Genomic DNA, 26947 nt, shown 5'->3' with positions numbered 1-26947 from the left:
CTTCACCACCCTATCCACATGAGATTCCACCTTCAGGGAACTATGCACCATTATTCTTAGATCACTCTGTTCTACTGAAACTACATATTTTAAAACCATAAGATACAACCTTGTAAAATAATATAGTGCAAAATACCTCAAAGGTTATTTGAAAGTCCAGGTATACTGTACTTTGTTTGTCCTGAACCTAGTGGCCCTTTTGAACTATTGAAGTTAAATATTAGATCGGTGCTCTTCAAACCCAAAACCTTTTGTTAATCTTTATTTTTCTTAACTTATCCACTTAATCAATTATAATAATAAACACGAGATCTTTCAGATGCTGGAAATCCAGAGCAACACAATAAAATGCTGGAGGAACTCGGGGGGGGGGGGGGGGGGGGGGTCAAGCAGCATCTGTGGAGACGAATAAACAGTGGACATTTTGGGCTGAGACCCTTCGTCAGGACTGGAAAGGACGGGGGAGGATGCCAGAATGAAAAGGTGAAGGGAGGGGATAGAATATAAGTTAGAAGGTGATAGGTGACTGGGGGGGGGGGGGGGGGCGGGGAATGAAGTAACAAGTTGGGAATGAAAGACGGAAAAGGCGAAGGGCTGGAAAAGAAGGAATCTGATGGGAGAGAAGAGTGGATCATGGAAGAAAGGGATGGAGAGGGGCACCAGGGGGAGGTGATAGGCTGCTAAGAGACTGCAGTGGGGAATAGAAGAAGAGGGAATTGAGAGGGCAAAAAATTACTGGAAGGAGAAATCGACATTCATTCTATCAATTTAGAGGCTACCTAGATGGGATCTGATATGTTGTTCCTCCACCCTGAGACTAGCCTCATCATGGCAGAAGAGAAGGCCATGGACTAACATCTTGGGGGATAGGTACTAAAATGGTTGGCCACTGGGAAATACTGCTTTTTGCAGAATTATAATAATATTCCTGGATTCGTTATTATTGGGCACCACAGGAGCCTCAACTATTTACAATCTGTTTATTAATAACTGAGGCCAAATTTACTGATGGTGCAGTTCAGATTGTTAATTGCAAAATGTTATGTTACGAAGGTTCTGCTGCAAAGAATTGACATGCATGTGCATCAAGTAATTAGGAAAGCTAATGAATTGTTGGTCGTTATTACAAGGGGTGCTGATGAAATTGGCCTTGTGTACTGCATTCAGTTTTGGCCTTTGTATTTAGGAGAGATGTATTGGATGCACTGCAGAAAAGGGCAGGTTATTCCTTGGGTTTAAGGGGTTGACAGATGAGGAAACATTGGACATTTGGACAGTTAGAATTTAAAAGAGTGAAGGGTAATTTTATTGAAATATACAAGTTTCCGAGGGAGATTAGCAAAATGAATGTTGAAAGGCTGTTTCTTATGGAGTAGATGTTCCGACTAAGGGGCAAAGCTTCAGAATAAAAATGTTGTCCGTTCATGTTGAGGTGAGGAGTATTTTTTTTCCCTTGACCAATTTGTAACTATTCGGAATTCTTTATCTCGAAAGCTACGAAGGCAGAGTCTTTGGTTTATGATTAATATTGCCAGAGATCTGAACTACAAGTAGTTCATGGAGTATGATGAGAGAGGAAGAAAATGCTGTTGAGGCCAAAGCTGGATAAGGTGTGATCTGATTGAAGGACAAGGCAAGCTGGAGGGATGATTAGTCTACTGCTGGTTATATTTATTATGTTCACTGGAACATAAACTTCAACTACAGCTGTATTTTCTACCGCGACAAAGTCCTTCCGTAGCTCTGACAGCCCACGTCTAAGTTGGAATTATTTTTCGTTGTGAAAAGGACTAAGATATTTTGGTCATTTTTTTAAATCTGTGACATTAACTTAAACATGTTTTTGCTATTTTTGCTACAATTATGTATCATTATCTTAGCAAATTATGTCTTGTGTAACTCTTGGTATTTCTGCTTTGTATAAATTCTTTCAAGTGACCTAAGATCTTCATATTACAAAGTTTGTCATTTTGACACTGGAAGGATTAAGTTAGTTATCTAGCTCTGGTGGAATGTCATTTAGTATCTGCGTGGTTAGAAAGAGCCTTGTTCCCAGTAGCTATTCTTGCAATACTGCTTCTTGTACCAAGTGTAGTGTAATGTATATACATATTGTAATTGTATTTTTTTTTGCAATTTGGGCACATCTGAAACTTTATTTTTTAATTGTTTTTGTATGCTGTGAATTTGTTGCATTGAAATGTAATTCAAAAGGTAATTGTTTTCCTTTTTATTCTGAATAGGGAAACTTGGAATCTATGATGCAGATGGAGATGGTGATTTTGATGTGGAAGATGCCAAAATTTTGCTAGGCAAGCATATCTTTGTTTTTATCTTGCATGGATTTCCAAAATGGCACCCTTGTTTGGCAGTTGCATGAATGAATTTGGTTGTTCTGAAAGCTTAATTTTAAATGCAGCTATTGACTGAACTTACATGATCGATGTTGAGCGTTGGTAACCTTATTCTCCGTTTATGAACGCCACAACTTGTGAGTTTGGAGATGAGAGAATTCACAATTATTCTGGGTGCAGGAACTGATAAATGTACAGAAGTTTCATGTAACAGATTTTCATGGATTGGAAAGAAGAATCTTCAAATAATCAATTTCAGAACAAATATATTTGCATTTTGTCAATAAATAAATATGCATATGTACATTATTGTGGGCCATTTATTGAATTTAGTGTTTTTAATTTGGATGTCAGGGTGGTTTGTTAATATGTAGGAGTTCTTGAACATCATTTGGTGATGGGCTTTGTCAGATTTAGGCAATTAAATTGGTTTGCTTTCAGTTGGTCAAAAATGGACAACCCCCTCCCCCCATAAAAGATCATAGAGCTATAGAATGTAGATAAGTTAATCTGCCATTAAACTATTTGTTCACTATAGTTTAAATGATTTAAATAATGCAACTAGGTGAATGGTTAGAAAAAAAGAATTCAGTTTGTTTTAATAATTATAACATTGCACCAAATTGCCACTTGAGTACACTAATGAAGATTTTTTAATGCCAAGTGAATGAAGTAAATATTATATTATACTTCATTGTTTGTGATCAGGTGAACTTGAATTATAACTTAAATGGTGGAATTTTTACCTAATTTCCCGATGCTTTTAAAACTGAACTTCCGTGCAGCAGTGGCAAAAGAAGAGATTCTGATTCTCTGTTGTCAGTGTAGGTTGTTTGAGCTAGAGCCTGCCTGTCTGACCCATGAACCCTCCAAACATTGAGCTTGGTTTTGGTGTATGTGCTGTTAAAGTATTTAGGGTTAGGTTAGGCTTCCAAAATTTAATAGATTAAAAGTATTGGCATATGTCTTCATCTGTTGGTCAAGAGCAGTGTATGTGCAGCATAGCCTGTCTTTTTTTTTGTATTTTTTCCCTCCTAGCTTAGTTGACTATGGGGGATGGGGGCAGAATAATAAAAGCAGATAGAACATTGGCTAGTGAGATCCATGTCATATTTTCATTTTGTAGCAAAGTAGTTTTCTTGTTTTAAGTTATTTGGAATTTGCTTGGGGAATGTGAGCTTCTATAAAAGTGATGATATTTCTGCTGAACAGTATTTTGAGCGAAGTAATTATTTATATTCTCTTATCATTCTCTTGCGTCCATTTTTGTATCCATTTGTCCAGGACAAATACAATGCATCAGACATCTTGCCTTTAGTTTTAGTTGTAATTGTTTTGATCGCTGGGTTGATATAGAGTGGTAATGCTATAAAATGTGTATGATGATAACACTTTAAATCTTGTGGAGACTATAAATGTTGCTAAAACTTTCTGTTTTTAATATTTGAAGACATTGTGAGCAAAAATGAAAGTATATGTTGTATCTTATACGCAATAGGCTCCAACTACTTTTAGCAAAACTTAGGGGTACTAAATCCCAGGGAGTCTACCTCCTGATATAATTCAAGCAATTGTCATTTCAGAATTAGAACTTTGGTCTTCCAGTTGACTATTTTCAAGCTTTCCTGTTTCCTCAAAGGACACCTAGTTGGGAATGCAAAAGGTAGAGGTTGTTCTTGTTCAGATGGCAGGGTGAATAGGTTGGGATGATATTGAATGAACAGAAGGAGGAAGAATTAATTTTCTTTGTAACACAAGAAATGATGTGATTTTTAAGAGCTGATTGATTCCAAGTAGGACACTTAAAGTAGCACTCCGCTGTTCTATATTCTTCCACTTCTGTCTGACCACTTCTTCTTTCTTTTCTCTCCTTTTTCCCTTCTCATTCTTATTTAGGCCTCACTAAAGGTGATGGTAGTAATGAACAAATTGGTACACTCGAGGAGGTCCTAGATATTATAACAGAGGAATCCTCAGATTGGGTTTATGGTTTCCTCTCATTTCTGTATGATGTAATGACGCCTTTTGAAATACTAGAAGAAGAAAATGAAGCATCAGAGGATGTTCCTGGTACGTCAGAGAATGAAGGGATTAAGGGGAAAGAAAATTGTGTCATACTGGATTTACAGAACCAATAGCAGTCATTCTAAGTACCTAGATGAAGTTGGGCAAAAAATGTCCAAAATAAATCCACAAAGAGGAGCAAAATAAAATTTGTGGGGGGGCAAGTGGAAGTTGATTTGAGGTTGAGATGTTATGTGATTTCATTATTGATATCTAAGATGCATGATTAAAATGCCTGTGAATGCATTGTTGCTTTGCAGGTGACAATAATGGACAGATATAAATTATGTGAAATACCTTTTATTCTATGAACCCATAAGGGATGTTAATTGTGTAATTGAATCCTTCATGTGTATATCCGTTATAAATTGTCAAGTTGTCTGAATTCATGGAAGTCTTTTATTGGCAGCTTTTCATAGGGAGAAGATATACTTGTATATGTATTTAACTTCATTCTTGTGTGTTTATTTTTTTCCAACCATTTTATTTTTAATTTTTTTTACTTTCTCCATTTGTGTTAATAGAGAAGTGTCATTGGATTGAGACATTAAAGTACTAAGAAATATGACTAAAGCTTGGAATGATTCTTTGTGCATGGTTGTATAATATAGATATGCTTGCACCTTGTAAATAACATTTTTATAATCTTGCTATTTGAATATATGAATTTATATGCACTTTTGTATACTAATGTATGAAGGATCCTTGTGTAAAAATTGATGTCTAGCATGAGAAGTTTGCATGTTGGGATTCTGATGTAAATTAAACTAAATGAGCATGTGTAATGTAGTTTCTCCTGATTATCTGGTTTTATGAAAAGATAAATAAATGAAATGTGAAGATACGGTTTTTTGCTTGCTATTATTTAGTAATCTGTATAAATGCACTCAACTGCACAGTACTCTCATATGCATTTTTGAGGAATATTTGAATTGCTAAAGCAATAAAAGCTATCATCCAAATGCTGGTAGATGGGTACTTGATGGTTAACATGAATATTTTGGGCTATTTCTGTGGTGTGTGACTCTATGAAACTGGGCTGTTGATCTATCTCTTGATGGACTTAGTGGCAAAGATATTTCAATTCTTTTAATGAACAAACAATTTAGACTTTAAAACAAAAGACTGTACTCGTTCATCAAACTTTAATATTTGATGCATAGCTGCTCATTTTTAAGGCCTAATGGAGTTTCATAAGAGAACATGAGGGTAATAGAAGTAAAGTTGCTTGCGATTCACAGTCAATAGTCAAATAAAATCAAAACTCTAAATTTTGACAAGAAGTGTACCTCTCATAAAATTATTGAAATGTTCTATGAAATTGATGTGGTAGAGGATTCTAAAAAAAATTGGAAAAATCTTGATTTAAATTTTTCGTTTTCTATTTTTGCCATATCCTAGTAGTGATGGAATTAGTGGTGTAATTGGCAGTACATTCCTCCCAGATTGCGTCCCGCACTACACTTGCCTCTGCCAAAGCAGTGCCAGTATCAGGATTTGTTTGCATCTACCCACTCAAATTACGCAAAGGAGTCCTGATACTGGCACTGCTTTGGCAGTTTAAAATTTAAGTATAATCTTTGCCATGCTGTACAAAATGAAACATGCATAGAGGATTGCAGTTCTAACAGTGAAACACTGCAACGTCAACTGCATTGGCGTATGCTTCAGCGGAAATCTTATCAATGCTTTCAAGAATTCTTTTGAGTTGGTGCCTGAAAGCAACAATGTTTTAGAGGTGTGCAAGTTATTGCCACCAGAGTTTGCTGGATCTTGATGGGCAGCTCTCTTCAAGATCAGCAGTGACAGTATATTCACTGCAGTGCAGTCTCTGAACCAATAATGCTTTAGTTTGTAGGTCACTTGATTTTGTATCTGGGGAAAAAAAGTTATTTTCTTTAAAAATGTATAATAGCTTTATAGCTGTTTTTTTTTCGCTACATGGCAGGGAACTGGAGCCCCATGTGTACCTCCTCGTTGACATTACTGATGACACGACTACTGATAGTTGCACAAAATTAGGTTTATTATCCAGTCATATACTGGTGAGCAATTTGAATTGTTGGAGTACAGTGAATGAACTTTACAGTTTACCATGTTCCTATTTCATTATAGATAAATATGTTTTTCAATTTTCTAACTGAGTTGTGTGTCATCAAGCTTCAAATGTATACCTCTTTATTTAGAATTCTGTTTTTGCTGATTGGGATGGCATGTGGGTTTTGGTGACAAAAATGATGAAGATTTTAATTAAGTTTGTTAGTTCAGTTTGTCAAAATTATTATCATTGTGTGTAAACCATGATAAGAGTTTTTGAAATCATGCAGAATTATTTCTTGCATGAATTTGGTATCGTGAACAAAATATGTTGGCTTTAAAACTATAGTTTTAGACTGGGGTACAAAGAGAGAAGGCACACTGGCTAACTAGTAATATTGCAGCCCTGCTTTAGTGCTTTTGTATAACTACTTGTAGTGTGGGTGTTAAAGCTTTACAGGGTGGCTTACTTTTTGAGGTTTAACTTAATCTCAATGGAGGTCAACCCTCGCTTCACCCACCCCAAATCCCAAGTTCTTTTGGTGCATATCGGCTGATACAGAACCATCCTGCAATTTTTCAGAAAACTGTTTGTTGCAGCAAACAATCAGCCAGCATTTGTTCTGTATCGTAATGATTTGTGAATATCTTGAATGGTTTAGCACAGTTTGATTTTATTTTAAATAGATGTAAGGTTAGAGGTTTGTAGTTTTTCCCTGTATGATGCTCTAATGGTTCTGCCATAGCCAGAGGTTGAGTTTTCATCTCATTGGTAAAGCTCTATGTATTCAGTATTTGACTTGCTGTCAAGTTAGCTGAATTTTCCTAAATTTAGGATCTGTTTTTGACCTGTTCTTGCATTTAATCATTCCATTTAATTATTTTACTTCAGTATTTTGGTTGGCTTTGAAATACATGGTTCAAAACTCAGAACAGTTGTTTACAGCTTTTTGTCTCCACTGGAATTGTTATTTCATTATGCTTATCTGCATTACTGTGTCTCTTAATTTGCTATAGTATTCTAATTTCAATGTGCCTAATAATAAGAACAGCAAACGAGTATCAAGATCTGGTAGACTAGTTACAGAAGTTGTTTACTTAGCAGCATGGATGATGTGAAACTTTTGAAAGACACAATTGCTTTCTACTTATTTCTTCCATTATGTTTGTAAAGTACCAAACAGCTCATTTGATTTGTCATGATATTTACGGCTAAGATGGCCAAAAGCATGACAAACCTGATTCTGCACGGTATTGATCAGAAGCCTTCTTAACAGTGCCTTCTTTACATAACATAGTTATGTAAAATGTAGTGATCTAGACTGGGCTTTGTTTTCCCAGCATATAGATATATTCAAGTTGTATTTATCAGCCCAATATGTTGCATGTATTGTGATGTATGTGTGTCACATATAGACAGTCCTTTATTTTAAAGTGAAGGGTTGAAATAGAAGAGGCCTATTGGGGCATGATTATCATCATTTGATTATCTTTTGTTTTGCTTTGCCGAGAGAACAGACATGAGGATGGCTATTAGGGTAATGCTGTTTTCTGAAAATATTTTGATTGTTGAATGTTGTATATGTGTATGCTTATAGAGTTCAGCCTCGAAAGCTGGTTTGTCCAATGAATGATATAGGAAACTGAGGGAGTAATGATTCAGTGTATTGATTTGCCCGTGGACCAATAAAGTCAAATGTTTTATCTGCATCTGCAGATGCTGTGCAAAATAATTTTGAGCAGTCTTAATGTGTTTCTCGATAGACATTAATAGTCAATATTTTCTATTTTTGGAAGGTTATTGAACTTTCCAGAACTGAATGAAAATAATTTCTAACACATGGAGCAAGGTCCTTGAAGATTGATACTGTGTGGTGCTATAGTTTTCGCTGTTCAGGTGACCTTTGGGTGATGGAAGTTTGCCCTTGCAGAATTCACAAATTACTGTCTAAAAATTTGGAATATAAAATAAAAATTACAAAAATTAGAGGGGAAGATATTAAATTAAGAAACAAAATGAAAAGAAACAATAAATTTTTCTTCATTTTTATATTTTGAACTCTCATTTCTTAGTTCACATGCTGATAGTGGTGTAATTTTAGTGGGTTATGGTCATTAGTGTCTTTCCCCTGAGTTTTCTGTTCTTCTGAATTTCACGGTGCCTGGAACAGGGCTGCAAGTTTTAAGTGCAAGTTATAAGCTTGTGTCATGATAGATCACAGTGGTCATTTGTGTCATTGAGAATCTTCTGCTTTTAGATATATATTGAATCTGACTCCATTCAATCTGAAGACTTGAAAGTGATAAAAATCTGTAGTCACTTGCATCTGCAAATGTAGCTGCCAGTCTCTTAAAGCGATTTACTTTGGAAATAAAAAGGCAATCTTTTACGTCGTCATCCCCCACCTTGAACCAGGAGCCTCACTGCTGCAGCAGCATTACTTGTGAGAGAGTAGTGTCCTGTAGGATGCACCTCCACTAACAGCATGGGATTCCATTGGAACTAGGGTCTTGAGTTAAGGAAAATCACGATATGGATGGTTTTCTGGGAACGTAACCCTTCCGAAATGTGGGGTTTGTCTGTATTTGGAGACAGCTTCATCACCAGCTTTACGTGTCTCAGTTGAGGTTTTAATTGCTGCCATCATCCTGTTTGTTCTTGCTGCTTTCGTTGCTACACTGCCCAGTAAGTTTGAATTTTTTTTCTTAATTTATTTCTATTCAATGTCATTGTGTCATCATGCATTTTTCATTGAAGAAAGCCAAGTGCGGTGTCCCATTTTGACCTCAGTAAGGGAATCTGAGCATGTGTGGTTTCAGTTTAGGAGCGTCTTTCCATTGATCTTTACATTAATTCTGTTAATCAGATGTGTAATTACTGAACTTGAATGTCTATGAACTCTCTGCAAGTTTTAGTCTAATTTTCCTTCTTGTGACTGACAGAGCCAGGAGGGAAAGTGAAAGCAAAGGAAAAGGCTAAGGAAAAAGGTATTTTGCTAAAATGCTGGTAACAAGAATGGTTAGCTGAATCAGATTTGTGAAGGCATGCATTGCATGAATATTTAATGATGAAATGCATTTTCCACATGTTGCACATGCTTTCAATTTTTGCAGCACTTTAGTGTGCCATGTTACACAGAACATTTTTAACTTTGATCTATTTGGAATAGTTGACAGATTTGAAAGTCCTAGGGCAGATTTAAGTGTTGTGAAAATGCTTGACCAAATTGTATTTTGCAGATTATTCTGCACAGCAATGCAGTCAAGTAGAACATTTTTAAATGTATAAAGTTATAGATATACATTTTGCAGGCATCTGTGACCAGTAAACTGAGATTAAGGAACATAACTATTAAATTAATAAGTTTGTCAAAAATCAAAGTAATGCAGAAAGATTTTTTATAATGAGTTAGAAGGGCAAAGTAGCATGAAAGTACTGTTGCAGGTGCAAAATGTATTTAGAAAGTCCTTTTTAAGCAGTGTGCGCTGAATTGAAAAAAAATTCAAATAAGTAGTCTATTTGCAGGAAAAGATGCATTTTTAAGAATACAAGGTGTATTAAATGTGTGAATATCATATGTCAGAGAAATGGGTCTTTCAGCCCACTATATCTATGCCAATCGTCAAATACCTATTTGAACTTGTTCATTTATCAGCACATTATCAGTAGTCTTCAGTGTGCTGTTGGTTAAGATGTTTGTTTAGTTACCTGCCTCCATTCAGGGAGAGTTTTCCAGATTGCAACTGGGTGGAAAAAGTTCTTCAGCTGATCTTTCCTAATCAATTGCCCTCACACCTAAACCTAAACCCTTTGATTTTACATCTGCATTGAGAAAGGGTTTTCTACAATGTACAATATCTCTGCAAGGTCTACTCTCAGCCTGCTCTGCTCCAAGGAAAGCAAGTTTAGCCAGTCCAGTCTCTCCCTCAGAACTGAAATGCTGTTCCAGGCAACTGTGGTGAATCTCCTTTGCACCCTTTCCAACATAATCATGTCCTTATCTATAATATGCCAACCAGTATTCAGTTATCAAACTGTGGCCTTAACACTTTTATATTATTTGCCATGACACACTTGTTCGTCTATTCTATTGAGACTTGAAAAATTTGTGAACTATTGATTAAGCTATTTGATGCTGAAGGATAGTAATAGATTGTAAAAAATATTAGAAATCGGCATTCATTATTAGGTCTAGTGTATTTTATGTAGATTTGAGGGCTTCACTGTAGATGCTGCAAATCCAGAGCAACACACACAAAGCTGGTGGGCACCACAGTAGCATAGTGGTTAATGTGACTCCATTACAGCTCGAGGTGTTCCGGGGTATGGAGTTGAATTCTGGCACCATTCTGTAAGGAGTTTGTCTGTTTTCCCCATAGAATGTGTGAGTTTTCCCAGGTGCTCTGGTTTCCTCCCACAGGCCAAAGACATATTGGTTAGTAGGTTAATTGGTCATTGTAAATTGTCCCTTGATTAGGTTAGGGTTAATCAGGTTTGTTGGGGGGGGGGGTTGCTGGGGCAGCATGACTTGTATGGCTGGAAGGGAACATTCCACATTGAATCGCTAAATACATAAAATAAATCAACAGGTGAAGCAACATGGAACTTTCTCATTGTGTGACACTGTATTGGTCAAGTCATATCCACAAAGGTTTTCTAGGTTGGTAGAGAGGTCAATAATACTTGGAACAAATCTAGGAAATCTTCCACCTTTATTTTAAATCAATCCAATTTTTTATTAAAATACTGAATGTATTAGATCATACAAACCCCATTTCTAGAAAAGTTGGGATATTTTCCAAAATGCAATAAAAACAAAAATCTGTGATGTGTTAATTCACATGAACCCTTATTTAACTGACAAAAGTACAAAGAAAAGATTTTCAATAGTTTTACTGATCAACTTAATTGTATTTTGTAAATATACACAAATTTAGAATTTGATGGCTGCAACACACTCAACAGAAGTTGGGACAGAGGTATGTTTACCATTGTGTTACACCACCTTTCCTTTTAATAACACTGTTTAATCGTCTTGGAACTGAGGATACTACTTGTGGTAGATTTGCAATTGGAAATTTTGGCCATTCTTGCTTGATAGAAGACTTCAGCTGCTCAACAGTATGTGGTCTCCATTGTCTGATTCTCCTCTTAATGATGCGCCATACATTTTCAATAGGAGATAGATCTGGACTGGCAGCAGGCCAGTCAAGTACACGCACTGTGTCTGCAAAGCCACGCTGTTGTAGCCTGTGCAGAATGTGGTCTGGCATTGTCCTGCTGAAATAAGCATGGACGTCCCAGGAAGAGACGTTGTCTTGTTGGCAACATATGTCTCTAAAATCCTAATATACGCCTCAGAGTCAATGGTACCTTCACGTACATGCAACTCACCCATGCTGTGGGCACTGATGCACCCTCATACCATCACAGATGCTGGCTTTTGCACTTTTTGCTGATAACAATCAGGATAGTCATTTTCATCTTTGGCACGGAGAACTCGACGCCCGTTTTTTCTGAAAACTAGCTGAAATGTGGACATCTGACCACAGCACATGGTTCCACAGACTTTCAGTCCATCTGAGATGAGCTCGGGCCCAGAGAACTCACCGGCGTTTCTGCATAGAGTTGGTGTATGGCTTCCTCCTTGCGTAATACAGTTTCAAGTTGCATTTCTGGATGCAGTGACGGACTGTGTTCAGTGACAATGGTTTTCTGAAGTACTCCTGAGCCCAGGTGGCTATAATTGTCACAGTAACATGACGGTTTCTTAGGCAGTGCTGCCTGAGGGCTCGAAGATCACGCGCATTCATCAGTAGCTTCCGACCTTGCCCTTTACGCACTGAGATGTCTCTGAATTCTCTGAATCTTTTCACAATATTATGTACTGTAGATGTTGAAAGACCTAAATTCTCTGCAATCTTGCATTGAGAAATGTTCCTTTTGTACTGACTAACAATTCTCCCACGAATTTTGGCACAAAGGGCTGAGCCACAACCCATCCTTGCTTGCAAAGACTGAGCCTTTGATGGACGCTACTTTTATACCCAAGTCATGATACCTCACCTGCTACCAATTAGCCTGCTTACTGTGGAGTCTTCCAAACCAGTGTTACTTGAATATTCTGTGCACTTTTCAATCTTATTTTAACTCTGTCCCATCTTTTGTTGAGCGTGTTGCAGCCATCAAATTCTAAATTTGTGTATATTTACTAAATACAATTAAGTTGGTCAGTAAAACTATTGAAAATCTTTTCTTTGTACTTTTGTCAGTTAAATAAAGGTTCATGTGAATTAACATATCACAGATTTTTATTTTAATTGCATTTTGGAAAATATCCCAACTTTTCTGGAAATGGGGTTTGTAGAATTTCCAATGTTTGCATTTCAAGTTGTGCACCTGTTTTAGGAGCGATTTCGTAGAACTTCGGCATGCAATTTTTTATGATGGCTTGCAAAATTTTGATTGTATTTTGAGCATCTTTGATCTACTTAGCAATATAAATTCTTCTTGTATCCACAGAATATGTAGTGAAGAGGTATTTAATCTAGCATTTAAAAAAATTGACTACATAACAAATGCAATAATAATAAAACATTGAAGCCCAGGACCAAATAACGGTGGTACAAGGAGGATTAAAAGTTAGTCACAGAATGGATTTTTTTTTTGCAAGTTTTTTAATCCTTTAAACTACTGTAATGTAGAAATTAAAGGTATTCACTCAGACTCTGCAGGAGGCCAGTGCAGAAATTGCAGGGAACCAAATAGAGATATTTAAATCATCTTTAGCAACAGGTGAGGTACTGGAAGATTGGAGGATAGCTAATGTTGTTCCACTGTTTTTAAAAAAGGCTCTAAAATTAAACCAGGAAATTATAAGCTGGTGAGCCTGAATCAGTAGTGGGAAAGTTATTGAAAGGTATTCTAAATGACTGATTAAGGATAGTCAGCATAGCTGTGGTAGGTCGAGTCTGACAAATCTTAACGTCCTTTTTTGAGGAAGGTTGATGAAAGAAAGGTAGTGGATGTTGTCTACATGGACCTTAGCAAGGCATTTGACAAGGTCCTGTCTGGAGGCTGGTGGAGAAGAGTCAGTTGCTTGGCATTCAAGATGAGGCAGTTCATTGGATTAGACATTGGCTTTGTGGGAGAACCCAGAGAGTGGTATTGAATGGTTGCCTTTCTGATGGGAAGTCTCTGGCTAGTGTGATGCTGCAGGGATTGGTGCTGGGTCCTTTGTCATCTATTTCAAAGGTCTGGATGATAATGTGGTTAGCTGGATCAGCAACTTTTTGGATGACACCAAGATTGGGGTTGTAGTGGACAGTGAGGAATGCTATCAGAGCTTGCAGCAGGACCAGGCCAGCTGAAAAATGGCAGATGAAATTTAATGCAGACAAACATGAGGTGTTGCACTTTGGTAGGACCAACCAGGATAGGTCTTGTATGGTGAATGGTAGGGCAGTGAAGAGTGTGATAGAACAAGGGGATCTGGAAACACAGGTCCATAATTTATATAAAGTAGTATCACAGATAGGGTTGTAAAGAAAACTTCTGTCACATTAGCCTTCATAAATCAAAGTATTGAGTACAGGATGTTATGTTGAAATTGTATAAAGAATTGGTGTGGCCTAATTTGGAGTGTTACGTGCAGTTTTGGTCACCTACTTACAAGAAAGATGTAAATAAGATTGAAAGAGTGTGGAGAACATTTATAAGGACGTTGCTAGGTCTAGAGTACCTGAGTTAAAAGGAAAGTTTGAATAGGTTAGGAGTGTATTCTTTAAAACCTAGAAGTTTAGGAAGAGACTTGATGTAAGTATTCAAAAGTATGAGTATAGATAAGGTAAATGCAAGCGGGCTTTTTCCACTGAGGTTGGGTGGGACTACAGCCGGAGGACATAGGTTAAGGGTGAAAAGTTTAAGGGGAACATGAGAGGAAACTTCTCACTCAGAGGGCTGTGAAGAGTGTATAATGAGATGCCAGCGCAAGTGGTGGATGTGAGCTTGATTTCAACATTTAAGAGAAGTTTGGATAGACACATGGATGGCAGGGGTATGGAGGTTCTATGATCCCAGTGCAAGTTGATTGGAGTGGGCAGTTTAAATGATTCAGCACCTACTGGATGGACCGAAGGGCCTGTTTCTGTACTGTACTCTTCTATGACTAATAGTATGGTTGACAAGCCTTAATACCAAATACATCCGGATCTAGGATATTAAAGGAAATAGATGGGAAATAATGTAGGGGTTTGTGAGTTCGGAGTTCATTTCCAGTGTCCTCTGTAAGGTGTTTGTATATCCTCCCCGTGAACGCATAGGTTTCCTCCAGGTGCTCCACTTTCCTCCCATAGTCCAAAGATATACCGGTTAGTAGGTTATTTGCTGATTGTAAATTGCCCTGTGATTAGTTAAATAGGGGGGTTGTTGGGTGGCACGACTCCTTGGGCTGGAAGGGCCTGTATGCTGAATCTCTAAGTAAAATAAACATTAGAGATGCATGGCAATACGTTAATTAAGAAGAGTTGAGAAGAGAAATCAGATGTCAGTTTAACATTATATGAGGAAGTTATTGAATTCTATCAGGCATAAAGTAATTGGGCACATAAAGTCTGAGATATGGATTTAAAGGATGTATGTATGCCTCTGTCGGATGTATGTTATGGTCTATTAAGTCTAACTGCATGGAAGGGCATGCATTTTGATTATTACCTGTAGGAGTTATTAGCAACAAGTTTATAAATGGAGCTTGTGGCACAAGTATCACAAGAAAATGGCACATCTACAGTATGCCATGACTTATGTATGTTCAAGTTACTGATAGGGAAGAGGATGCTAGTTCTAAAGGAATAGACATAACCTGCTGTAGAATTTTAAAGACTATGAAGCGTTTAGATTAAGAAATAAAAGCAAGATGAGGCCATTAGCCCTATTGTGACTTTCTTTTATGTCCATTGATACCTTAAGTGTAAAAAATCTGTCAATCACCAGTCTCAAATATTCTCAGCAACTGAACTATCTAGGTAAAAAATTGTTTCTTGCATATGTTAGCCCCAGATAGCTGACTATTTTTAAACTGATTCCTGATTTCAGATAATTCATCCAGAGAGAGGATTAACCTTGTATTCACACTGTGCATACAAAAGAAATTTGTATGTTTCATTGAGATTATATAGTTTGCCAGAATGAGTAGTAGATTATAGGCCCAATGTGGATAATCTCTCCTTTGTGGGGGAAAATCCTTCCTCGTTCCAGAAATCAATCTTGTGTATCTTTGCTGCACCCCATCACAGGATTTTCTTTCCCTGGGTTGAGAGATACTGCACACAGTATCCCAAATGTGGTTTTATCAGAGCCTATATAATTTCGCCTCAAAGCTTCTTGCAGTAAAGACTAATATACTGTTTGCCTTCCTAAGTGTTTGTTTTTCCATCATGTTAACTGAGGATGTGCTGGGGGCAGCCTGCAAGTGTTGAAACACATTCCACCGCCAACATAGCCTGGTCACCATCTTTGCAGAACAATAGCAACAAATAAGTCGCGTTCCTCTCTCTACCTATCCACTAGTGCGCGCGCACACACACACACACACACACCCCCCCCCCCCCCCCAAAGGACATGCTGTCTTTGGGCCTACAGCTGGTTGTGTGTGAAATGATAACCATATTGCAACACTTTTTGGTGTATTGTCATTTTAAAAAATAGTGTGCTTCCCTGTCCCCCACCCCCCCACCAAAGTGGATGTTTTATTGTATGCTGTTTTCCATCCACCATGTTCACTTAAAAGTGCTTTCTCTGAAATGTCTCTGCTTTCTCCTTACAAATCTGACTACCATACAGCTTTTGCACCCCCCTGGGTTGCCACAGGCTCGCTCAGCTCGTTCTCGTCTAGGGGGAGCAGCCTTTGGCCCCGCCAAACTGGGTAATCAGCTGGTGTGGATGCTGTGTGATGTCCCCTCCTTGCCAAAAAACAGACAGGACACCATTTGCGATTAAATGATTACAATTTATAAAGATTACTGTAACTAAGTGATTAATAACGATGCAGTATATATGAAGGAAAAGAAAATAAAGAAAAGGTGCCAAACTTATCAAAGTCCAAACCACTTGGTGCACAACCGTTGGAGCTCAATTACTGAAGTCTTCTGGCCACCATTCGATCCCCTCCGAACTCCTCGACTCGCAGCTCAGGACCACTCGAAGTGGTCAACCAAGCACATCTATCTTCGTCTCCTCTCTTTAGGATACCTCCTGGCCTTGGACCCCCACTTGGGGTCCGTTCCTCACCCAGTTTACAGCATTGCGTCCTCTCTCTCACCCCCTCATGCCGATCTCCCCAAAAGCCCGCCAACAATAGCTTACAGACTCAGAAGAAAGAACAACATTAATCCCAGTTGGTTTACAAAGGAATATAATTCTCGTTATCAGTAAATTTTAACCCAAACAAGCTTTCAGCACTCTCTCGCAACAAAGAAATATTCCTACTTTTAACAAAACAAAGAAGCCATTTTGATTAATATACACAGTAACAAAGAAAAAGAAGAAACCCCTTTTACACTTTGTATCAGCAAAAGGCCTAACATATAATAATTGGTTCCTTGATAGATAGTAAATGGGTGGTGGGGGGCAGCACCTGCATTAATATATGCGACAACACAAATGATTTATTTTGACTGGTCAACAAACAGAAAATAGACTGTCTTCAATCCACGTGCTCTAATTTTGTTTAATAGCCTCTTGTGTGGCACCTTGCTTGAAAGCCTTCTGAAAGTCCAAATGTCTTGTACGGTGAATGCTAGGGTCCAAATGTACCACATTCACTTGCTTACCTTTGCCTATTCTAGACCATAAGAGATGAATTAGGCCATGATCACGGCTGATCCATGTCCTTATCAACCCATTCTCCTGCCTTAAATACAATCAATGACCTGGCCTCCACAGATTCACCACCCTCTGCTGAAATACATTCCCCTCAATCTCCATTCTAAATGGATAATAACTTCTATCATTGTGCCGTGGAGAGCTTTCTGAAAGGCTGCATCACTGCCTGTTATGGAGGGGTTACTGCACAGGACCAAAAGAAGCTGCAGAGGGTTGTAAATCTAGTCAACTCCATCTTGGGTACTAGCCTACATAGTACCCAGGACATCTTTAGGGAGCAGTATCAGAAAGGCGGAGTCCATTATTAAGGACCTCCAGCAATCAGGGCATGTCCTTTTCTCACTGTTACCATCAGGTAGGAGGTACAGAAGCCTGAAGATACACACTCAGTGATTCAGGAACAGCTTCTTCCCCTCTGCCTTCTGATTCCAAATTGGACATTGAATCCTTGGACACTACCTCACTTTTTTTAATATATAGTATTTGTTTTTTGCATGTTTTTTAAAAAATCTATTCAATATATGTATACTGTAATTACTTGTTTATGATTATTTTTTATTTATTATTAATTTTTCTCTTCTAGATTATTTATCACATTGAGCTGTTGCTGCTAAGTTAACAAATTTCATGTCACATGCTGGTGATAATAAACCTGATTCTGATGTCCTTCTATTCCGAGGTTGTGACCTCTGGTCCTAGATTCCCCCACTATAGAAAAGAAGCATCCTCCCTGCATTCACACTATCTATGGCTTTCGATGTTCAATAGGTTTCAGTGAGATCTCCCCCTCATTTTTCTGAATTCCAGCGAGTACAGGCCCAGAGCCTTCAAATGTTCTTCATATGATAAGTGTTTCAATCTTGGAATCATTTTTGTGTACCTCCTTTGAACCCTCTCCAATCCAGCACATTCTTTTTTTAAGATAAGGGTCCTAAAAACTGCTCACAGTTCTTCAAGTGATACCATGTTTTATATTGTAATCTTCTTGAAATGAATACTCAGATTACTTTTGCCTTCCTCACCATTGACTCAACCTGCAAGTTAACCTTTGGAGAACCTTGCACAAGGGCTCCCAAGTCCCTTTGCTCTTTGGATTTTTGAATTTTTTTCCCTGTTACTCTTCCTGACTCTGTATTCCATCTGCCACTTCTTTGCCCACTGTCCTAATCTGTCTAAGTCCTTCTGCTGCCTCGCTGTTTCCTCAATACTTCCTGCCCCTCCACTTGTCTTAGTATCATCCACAAACTTGGCCACAAAGCCATCAATTCTGTTAGCCACATCACTGATAGCATTAAAAAGAAGCACCTTACCATGTGGAACGTCTTTTGTCACTGGCAGCCAATCAGAAAAAGCTTCCTTTATTCCCATTCTTTGCCTCCTATCAATCAACCAGTGATCTTAACCATGAGCAATCTTTCCTGTAATATGGGCTCCTATCTGGCAAAGTACCTTCATGTGTATACCTTGTCAAATGCTATTTGAAAATAGAAGTATGAATTGAATTGACTTTATTTCTTATATCCTTCACATACATGAGTAAAAATCTTTACCTTATGTCTCCGTCTAAATGTGCAATGTGCAATCATAGTAATTTATAATAGAACAGTCAATGTAATATAGAGTACACTCAAATCAGTGTGAGTTCATCAGTCTGATGGCCTGGTGGAAGAAGACATATACCAATTCTCCTTTCTCTATCCTGCTTATTAATACCTCAAAGAATTCCTACAGATTTTCAAGCAAGATTTTCCCTTCAGGAAACCATGCTGATTTTGGCCTATTTTATCATGTGCCTCCAAATTTCCTGAAGCCGCATCCTTAACAATTGACTCCCAATATTTTCCCAACAACTGAGGTCGGGCTGCCCAGCCTAAATTTCCTTGAAATGTAATTTGCAATTTTCCAGTCCTCCAGAACCATGCCAGAATTTAATGGTTCTTGAAAGATTATTACTAATGCCTCTACAAACTCTTCAGCTACCTCTTTCAGAACCTTGAGGGTTTTCTCCATCTGGTCCATGTGACTTATTTAGCTTCAGATTTTTCTGCTTCCCAGGCACCTTCTCTCTAGTAATAGCAACTGCACTCAGTTTTGCCCCCTGACACTCTCAAGCTTTCAGTATATTGTTTGTATCTTCCACAGCGAAGACCGATGCAAAATACATTGATTTTGTCCGTCATTTCCTTGTTCCCAGTACTACATCTCCAGCACCTCTTTACGGCAGTCCAATGCCTACTCTCGCTTTTCTTTTACTTTTTATATATCTGAAAAATCTTTGCTATTATGTGTAGCCTACTTTCATATCTCATCTTTTCACTCCTTATGGCTTTTGTTAGTTTCCCAATCCTTTAACTTCCTACTAATTATTGCTCTTTTATATGTTCTCTCTTTTGCTTTTATGTTGACTTTGACTTCCTTTGTTAGCCATGGTTGTGTCATCCTGCCTTTAGAGTACTTATTATTCTTTGGGATGTATCTATCCTGCACCTTCCAGAAGCTCCAGCCATTGCTACTCTGCCATCATCCCTGCTAGTGCCCCCTTCCAATCAACTTTTGTCAGCTCCTCTCTCATGCCTCTGCAGTGCTTTTCACTCCAATCTAATACTGATTTATTTGACTTTAGGTTCTCCCTCCTTTACCTTAAACTCTCCAATCAAATCTGGTTCATTACACAACACCCAATCAAGAATAGCTGATACCCTCATGGGCTCAGCCAACAAGCTGCTCTAAAAAGTTGTCTCATATGCATTCTGCAAATCCTCTCTCTTGGGATCCTAATCAGCATCAACCTGATTTGTCCAAATCTATATGCATATTAAAATCCCCCATGACTATCGTAACATCGCCCTATTGACGTGCATTTTCTATCTCCCATTGTAATTTGTAGCCCACTTCCTGGCTACTGTTTGGAGGCCTGTATATAACTCTCATCCGTGTATTTTTACCTTTACATTTCCTTAACACTACGCACAATAAATCTACATCTTGTGATCGTATGTCACCTTTTTTTAAGGATTTGACTTTTTTTTTACCAACAGAGCTTACAGGTTTGTCCTTTCAATAGAAACTGTGTAGCCTCAGATGTTAAGTTCCCAACCATAATTTTATTTCAGCCACGATTCTGTTGCCCACAACAACATACCTGTCAACCTGTAACTGCCATACAAGATCATCTGTCTTATTCCATATACTGTGTGTATTCAAATACATCATCAGTCCTGTATTTGTCACTGTTTCTGATTTTTGTCCCACTGTTACATAGCAACTCATCTCTCTGACTGCAGTTTTGCCCTATCATCTGCCTCTCCTTCCTGACAGTCTCACTACACACTGCCTTTGCTTGTATACCAACAGCCCCACCCTCAGCCCTATTACTCTGGTTCGCATTCTCCTGCCAAATTAGCTTAAATCTTTCCCAAAAGTTCTAGCAAATCTGCCCACAAAGTTCAGGTGCAACCTGTTCCATTTGTACAGGTCGTGCCTTCCCCAGAAGAGATTCCAATAGTCCAGAAATCTGAACCCCTGCCCCCTGCACCAATTCCTTGGCCATGCATTCATCTGTCAAATCTTCCTATCCTTACCTCACTGGCACATGGCTTCGGTGGCAATCCAGGGATTACTACCCTGGAGGTCTGGCTTTTCAGCTTTCTACCTAACTCCCTAAATTCTCTTTTCAGGACCTCCTCCTTTTTCTGACCTATGTCATTGGTGCCAATATGTACCAAGACTTCTAGGTACTCACCCTAGTGAGTTACAATCCTGCTAGTTACAATCCCAAACCATGATTTTCTTTACAGAATTCCTATGAGTTTAACTATCAAAATATGATTTTTTAAATACCAGCAGTGACTCAGATTGTAGCACTTTCCTTTCCAGTGATGGTCCATAGTTCCTGCTTTTACTTCTCTGCCTCCTTGTTTAAAATAGAAACATAGACAACAAGAGAAAGAAAAGGACATTTGGCTTTTTCGCTCCTTCAGTTCAGTTTGATAATGCATTATAAAGCCTTGTTCCTTTGTGTTCCAACATCCTTTGATCCTATTAACATTAAGAATAAGATCAATCTCCTTGAATATATTTAGTGATTTGATCCCCTCTACCTGTTGTAGGTTAGACAGTTTCATTCTTCAGCCTCTGGCTGTTGTTTGGGAAGCTTGTCCTTCCATGTCTCAACAACGTGATGGTAGGTTAAATCGGCAACTGTAATCCATTAGGTTAATGGCATCAGTAATTAAAGGGAGTCGATGGGAAAGAACAAGTTTTAGGGATTCAGGAATATAAAGAGACAGAGAATAGGGCTAATATCATAATAGACTTGGGACTTTGTATAGACTGGATGGGCCAACTAGCCCCATGAGTTATTACAAGTGTAATATGTGCAAAGTGTTGGCACTATTGTGAAATAAGGAACTGTACACCCAGTCTGCATGTGGAAAGAGTCCAGAAATAATAGGCCAGGTTATTTTTTTCACTTGTTAGTTAAGACTAAACTAGTGTTCAGATGAGATGTCTCAACATGCTTTTTACAAATTGCACCACGTCACCTATCCACGTCTTTTGGGTGAGGCATTAATAGTGGTCATGAACATGAGATTCTGTAGATGCTAGAAACCCGCTCCAACATTCGCTTCTATTAAAGTCTAATCAGAGCACTGGTGACTTTGTGCAACACTGCTACAGTATTACACTGAAGTGCTAGCTTAAATAATATGCTCACCTGTTCAGAAATAACTGTTGTATATAAGGGATAGGATAATTTTTGAGAACATTAAACAAGATCTCTAGGATACAGATGAGAGCAAATTGATGTTTCAAAGAGGCTGAATGCTGATGCTGGAAGGAGAACATGCTCCTGGGGATAATTTTGAAACATGTCATGCTTTTATTTGTTTATCACCAGAAGTTGTTATATCTTTTACAATCTGTGGACTTTTTTGTGCAAAATATATTTTGATATAGTCTTGAACCGTAGTCATGAGTTTTTAAATTGGCTTGCATCTTGACCTATTAACAAAAAATATCCATGTGTGAAACCTGTTTTAAAGGCTACTCCTTAATGTGTATCTGGTGTTCCTACAGGCTTTCTACACAAATTGACCATTTTGGTCAGTAAAAATGTGAGTGGGTTGTTATGCAGATGATGACGCATGCATTCTGATACTAAATTGCATCTGGAGCTCAGAGTTTACTAATGCTTGCGCTATTCCTGGATGAGTTTGAAAAAGAAATTTATTTGGCAACTTCATTATTTTCTTTTAAAGATTATTAGGTTGCAATCTGCTGTGTAGAACATGAGACATTTTCAGTTTTCCATTCCATACATAATTATCTTCAAAGTTACAGATCAATGAAAGAAGGAAAAAATCCATTATTGTACTATTTGATATTAATATGTTCAGTGTGTGAAAACTTCTTGTGCACAGTAAGACTTACTAAATTCCTAATAATTATTTGGCACATGTAAATATTGGGTTGGTGTACTCAATTTAACTGACTGTTGACCTAACTATACATTAATAAAATTATTGTAATTTAGAGTAATACACTCAAACTGGTGGAGGAACAATTCATTGAAGTGCAAACTATCCTTGGAAATATTTCAAGGAGACCTCACTTGCTTCTCATACCCCACATGTATTTATAGTAGAGTACAGACCAGACACTTTATTCCATACTAACAAACACAAAATGCTGGAAGAATCAGCAAGTCAGGCAGCATTTAAAGAGTGGACTAAAGACCTGACGTTTTAGACCATGACCGTTCTTCGGGACTGAAAATGAAGGGTGAAGACACAAGAACAAAAAGATGGGGGGGGGGGGAGGGGAAGGAGGACAAGTCAAAAGGTGATAGGTGAAGCCAGCTGGGTGGGAAAGGTAAAGGGCTGAAGAAGGAGGAATCTGGTAAGAGAAGAGAGTGGGTCATAGGAGAAAGGGAAGGAGGAGGGACACCATGGGGAGGTGATAGATGAGGAGGAGAAGAGGTAAAAGGGCAGAATGGCCAACAGAAGAAGAGGGAGGGGGGAGGGGGAAAATGACCAGAAGGAAAAATTGATGGTCATGCCATCAGGTTGGAGGCTACCGAATAAAATATAAGGTGTTGCTCATCCACATTGAGAATGGCCTCAGCATGGCAAAAGAGAAGGCCATGGATTGACATATTGAAACGGGCATGGGATAGGAATTAAAATGGTTGGCCACAGGGAACTCCTGCTTTTGGCGGATGGAGGTACTCAACAAAGCGATCCCCCAACTTACATTGGTCTCTACAATGTAGAGGAGGCCACATCAAGAGCACCAGATACCATAGACCAGCGGTCCCCAACAGATTCTTAGGTGAAGTGTTGCCTCACCCGGAAGGACTGAGGCACTGAATGGAGGTAAGAGAGGAGGTGAATGGGTAGGTTTAGTATTTCTGTCAGTAAAGGCAGGAGATGAATGGACATACATGTGTGTCTCTGAAGACAAGCTGCTTCGGTATGAGTTTGAGTGTTCATTCTTAATTTTTCCTTTTCTTCCATAATTTGATTTTTCTTTTAAATAAGTGAAAGAAGCATTAAGAGAGCTTAAAAAGGTAAAAGAACAACCTGAAACAAAGGAGGCTAAGAAAGCAAAACCTTCAAGAGTTGTTGAGGAGAAGTCTAAGAGGTCAAAGAAAGAAAAGGTAGAGTTGAAAATGGTGAAACCAAAAAAGGAGAAGCTCAAGCTCAAACCCAAACCCAAACCCAAGCCCAAAATGGAACTGAGAAAGGAGTCCGAAAAAGAGAAGACAGTCGAAGTTGAGAAAGCAAAACCAAAAGCAAAATCAGAGTCTTTGCAAGAAAAAGTAAAAAAGTTATTTCAGAAATTTAAAGTTGAAAAAAATGTGCAAGTGAAAGCTGAAAAGGAACCTAAGGTTCTTAAAGGTAAATCTACCAATAAGGAAAAACAGAAGTAAGGAGTGAAATATTATGACAAGAGAAACTGATTAATCAAGCTTTGTGGACCGGTACTGTGATAGTAGATATCTCCCAAAGAATGTTTGCCAACCTTTCTGGTTTAACTGTTTCAATTACATACAATTCCATATCTTTCTAGGTAAACTTTCAATTTCATACAATTGTGCTTTTCCCACATGAACTTGAGCATTTAAAAATAAATTGCCAAGCAGAGTACCTTTGCCATGCATTCTATTACAAGTTAAAATACTGAAAACGAAGTCATGAACAGGAAGGAAAGTACTCCATTTCCTTAGTATATCGGTACAGTTTTATTTTATATAGCTGATTTTTTAATAATGTGTATTTAAACTGAATCTTCATTATTTAAACACCTCCTAGATTGTCATTTTTTAAACATGTTCTTTGTGTGATTTTCTCTGAATTTGTACAGATTCCATGAAAGCATTGTCTATGAAGCAAAATATATTTTGACATCTGTGATCTGTTTTAATACCTTGGATTTTTTGGAAGTACCCAGTTTGTATGCATTGTACTTCAGTTAAATTGTACCTTGTACTGTAATCCAGATTTATTGCTTTGCATATTCTTCCTTTGTAATTTCATGTGAGGAAGAGGATTGCAGGTATTTTGGATTGATTGGAAGATGCTTTTCCTTCTTGTACTGGTATTAATTGTACTGATATTAAAATCTTCTATTTCTGCCTTGCTTTATAATAAATCTGTACATCTAAAGGAAATCGGGGAATTCCAGAAAAATATTTGAATAAATCTTATAATTTGCTTTGGTTCTCATTCTCCTATCCTCTTGTCTCTTATTCTAGCTTTAACTAACATTTTAACATTCTCCATGCCAATGATGCCACTGCATCTCAGATTCCACCTTCTGTTATGGAGATTGAGCCAACTTTATCAAATTGGATTTGGCTGAAAATATGATGACTGCTTCTTTCTTCTCAGACGAGAATGCAAGCACCTGAAGGATGAATTAGACATTTTGAAAATACATAAAGTGCCTGAGTTGTCACTTTATGCTGCAAGTAATTTGAAGTAAAGCTACAAGCTATATAATCATGCAAGTCGGTTTACTTGATAATTGCTTTCAATGAAAAGCTAATGATATTGAAAATCTGCAGGACCATTCTACAATAGCCTGTGTGCAGAAATTAGAGAATTACTGGATAAGCTTAGCTGATCAGGCAGCAGTTGTGGCATGAAAAACGGAATGTTTGCTTTGGTAACCTTGTTTATGACTGGTGGGTTCCTCTGGGTATTCTGGTATTCTCCCGCATTCTAAAAGATGCATTTCACTATGTTTCGATGTACGTATGACAAATAAAGCTAATTTAACCTGAAAAATTGGGGATAAATAGGGTTTTAGGTGCAGTAAAGTTGGATAGAAGAGGGAACAAAAACTAAAACTGCTGGAAGCACACAGCAGGTCATGTAGCATCTGTGGAAAGAGAAACAGTTTCAGGTGCAGGATCCTTTGGAAGATTTTGTTTTCTGTTTTAACAAGTTCAGATTTTATTTTATTAAAAATTACAAGTGTGTGGAAAGCAAAAGATTACTGGGCAACAGATAACACTGGAAGGTGAACTGGCAATCTATATTTTGGATTGCTGAAGTATCATTGATCTGAAATACTGATTTTTTTTTTCCCTCTTTCGAATGTTTCTATAGGAACATTTTTTTAAACGGCTGGTGGTGTCATTTGCAGGACTCAAATTTAAGTTTGGATTGAGGGGCATTTGGATAAATGGTGATACTGGTAGAATAGACCTTCCCAAACCACCTTGTGGTCTCTGCAAGGTATTTTGGACCATTGTTAAGCTTTGGCCCTCAGTTACAGTACATATTGCAACATATTTACCTCCTTAACCCACAGAACTGACTTTAGTGCTCCTGGGCAGAAGCAAGAAATTGAGAAGACATCAGAAAGTCAAGGAGACCATATTCTGCAGGGCACTACTGGATGAGTGAGGACTTTATTTGCTGAATTGGATTTTACCCTTTTTTTATGGTCTTAAATAGGTGATAATGTTCCAATGCCAAGCTGAGGAATAACCAAACAAAATCTCAAAATTGGGTTGTCTCAGCTTCATGAAATCGCTATCATTGTTTTCTCCATTTTGAAAGGAATAGAAAGCAACTGATGGATTCGTGGACAGCAGCTGCTAATAGGACTTGCAAGTGCTGTCTCATTTGGATGCTGCTGGAGTGGCCTGGTTAGCTCCACTGTCACAGCGTGCAGCTGAGATTCTTTTTCTATTGGTTCTGTCTGTCTGTAAAAAGGCAGAGAATGCAAATTAATGTTATTTTCGGGGACCCTTTAATTCTTGAATACTTCCTCATCCTGTGTGATTTGATGCTTGTTTTATCAGAATCAAGTTTAATATCACTGGCTTACATTGTGAAATTTGTTGACTTTACTTCAGTACAATGAAATACATGATAAATAAAAACAGAGATTTTTGAGTGTTTTTGTTGACAAACAAATCTCCTGAAACTCCTAATGAAATATAGCTGCTGTCTTGCCTTCTTTACAGCTGCATCAATATGTTGTGTCCAGGTTAGATCTTCGGAGGTATTAACACCCAGGAACTTGAATTTGCTCACTCTCTGCACTTCTGATTCCTCTGAGATTGGTTTGTATTCCCTCATCTTGCCCTTCC

At 38.0% G+C, this 26947-nt stretch overlaps 1 protein-coding gene across 6 annotated transcripts in view; it reads left to right on the top strand.

The window, feature by feature from the left end:
* unm_hu7910 (un-named hu7910) overlaps nucleotides 1-26947 on the top strand; it is a 192980-nt gene that overhangs the window by 47150 nt on the left and 118883 nt on the right. For 5 of the 6 annotated variants that reach the window (XM_059981769.1, XM_059981779.1, XM_059981753.1 and 2 more), the window contains one exon: nucleotides 2244-2312. In XM_059981769.1, coding sequence (XP_059837752.1) covers nucleotides 2244-2312 — 69 coding nt within the window. Of the gene's footprint in view, nucleotides 1-572; nucleotides 1611-2243; nucleotides 2313-26947 lie in introns of those variants that run through there. The other variant, XM_059981785.1, reaches the window with a different exon arrangement.

The sequence above is a fragment of the Hypanus sabinus genome, chromosome 1, assembly GCF_030144855.1.
Source record: "Hypanus sabinus isolate sHypSab1 chromosome 1, sHypSab1.hap1, whole genome shotgun sequence".
NCBI lineage: Eukaryota > Metazoa > Chordata > Chondrichthyes > Myliobatiformes > Dasyatidae > Hypanus > Hypanus sabinus.
Note: the sequence above shows the minus strand (reverse complement) of the source record. Positions and strands in the feature narration are given on the sequence as shown.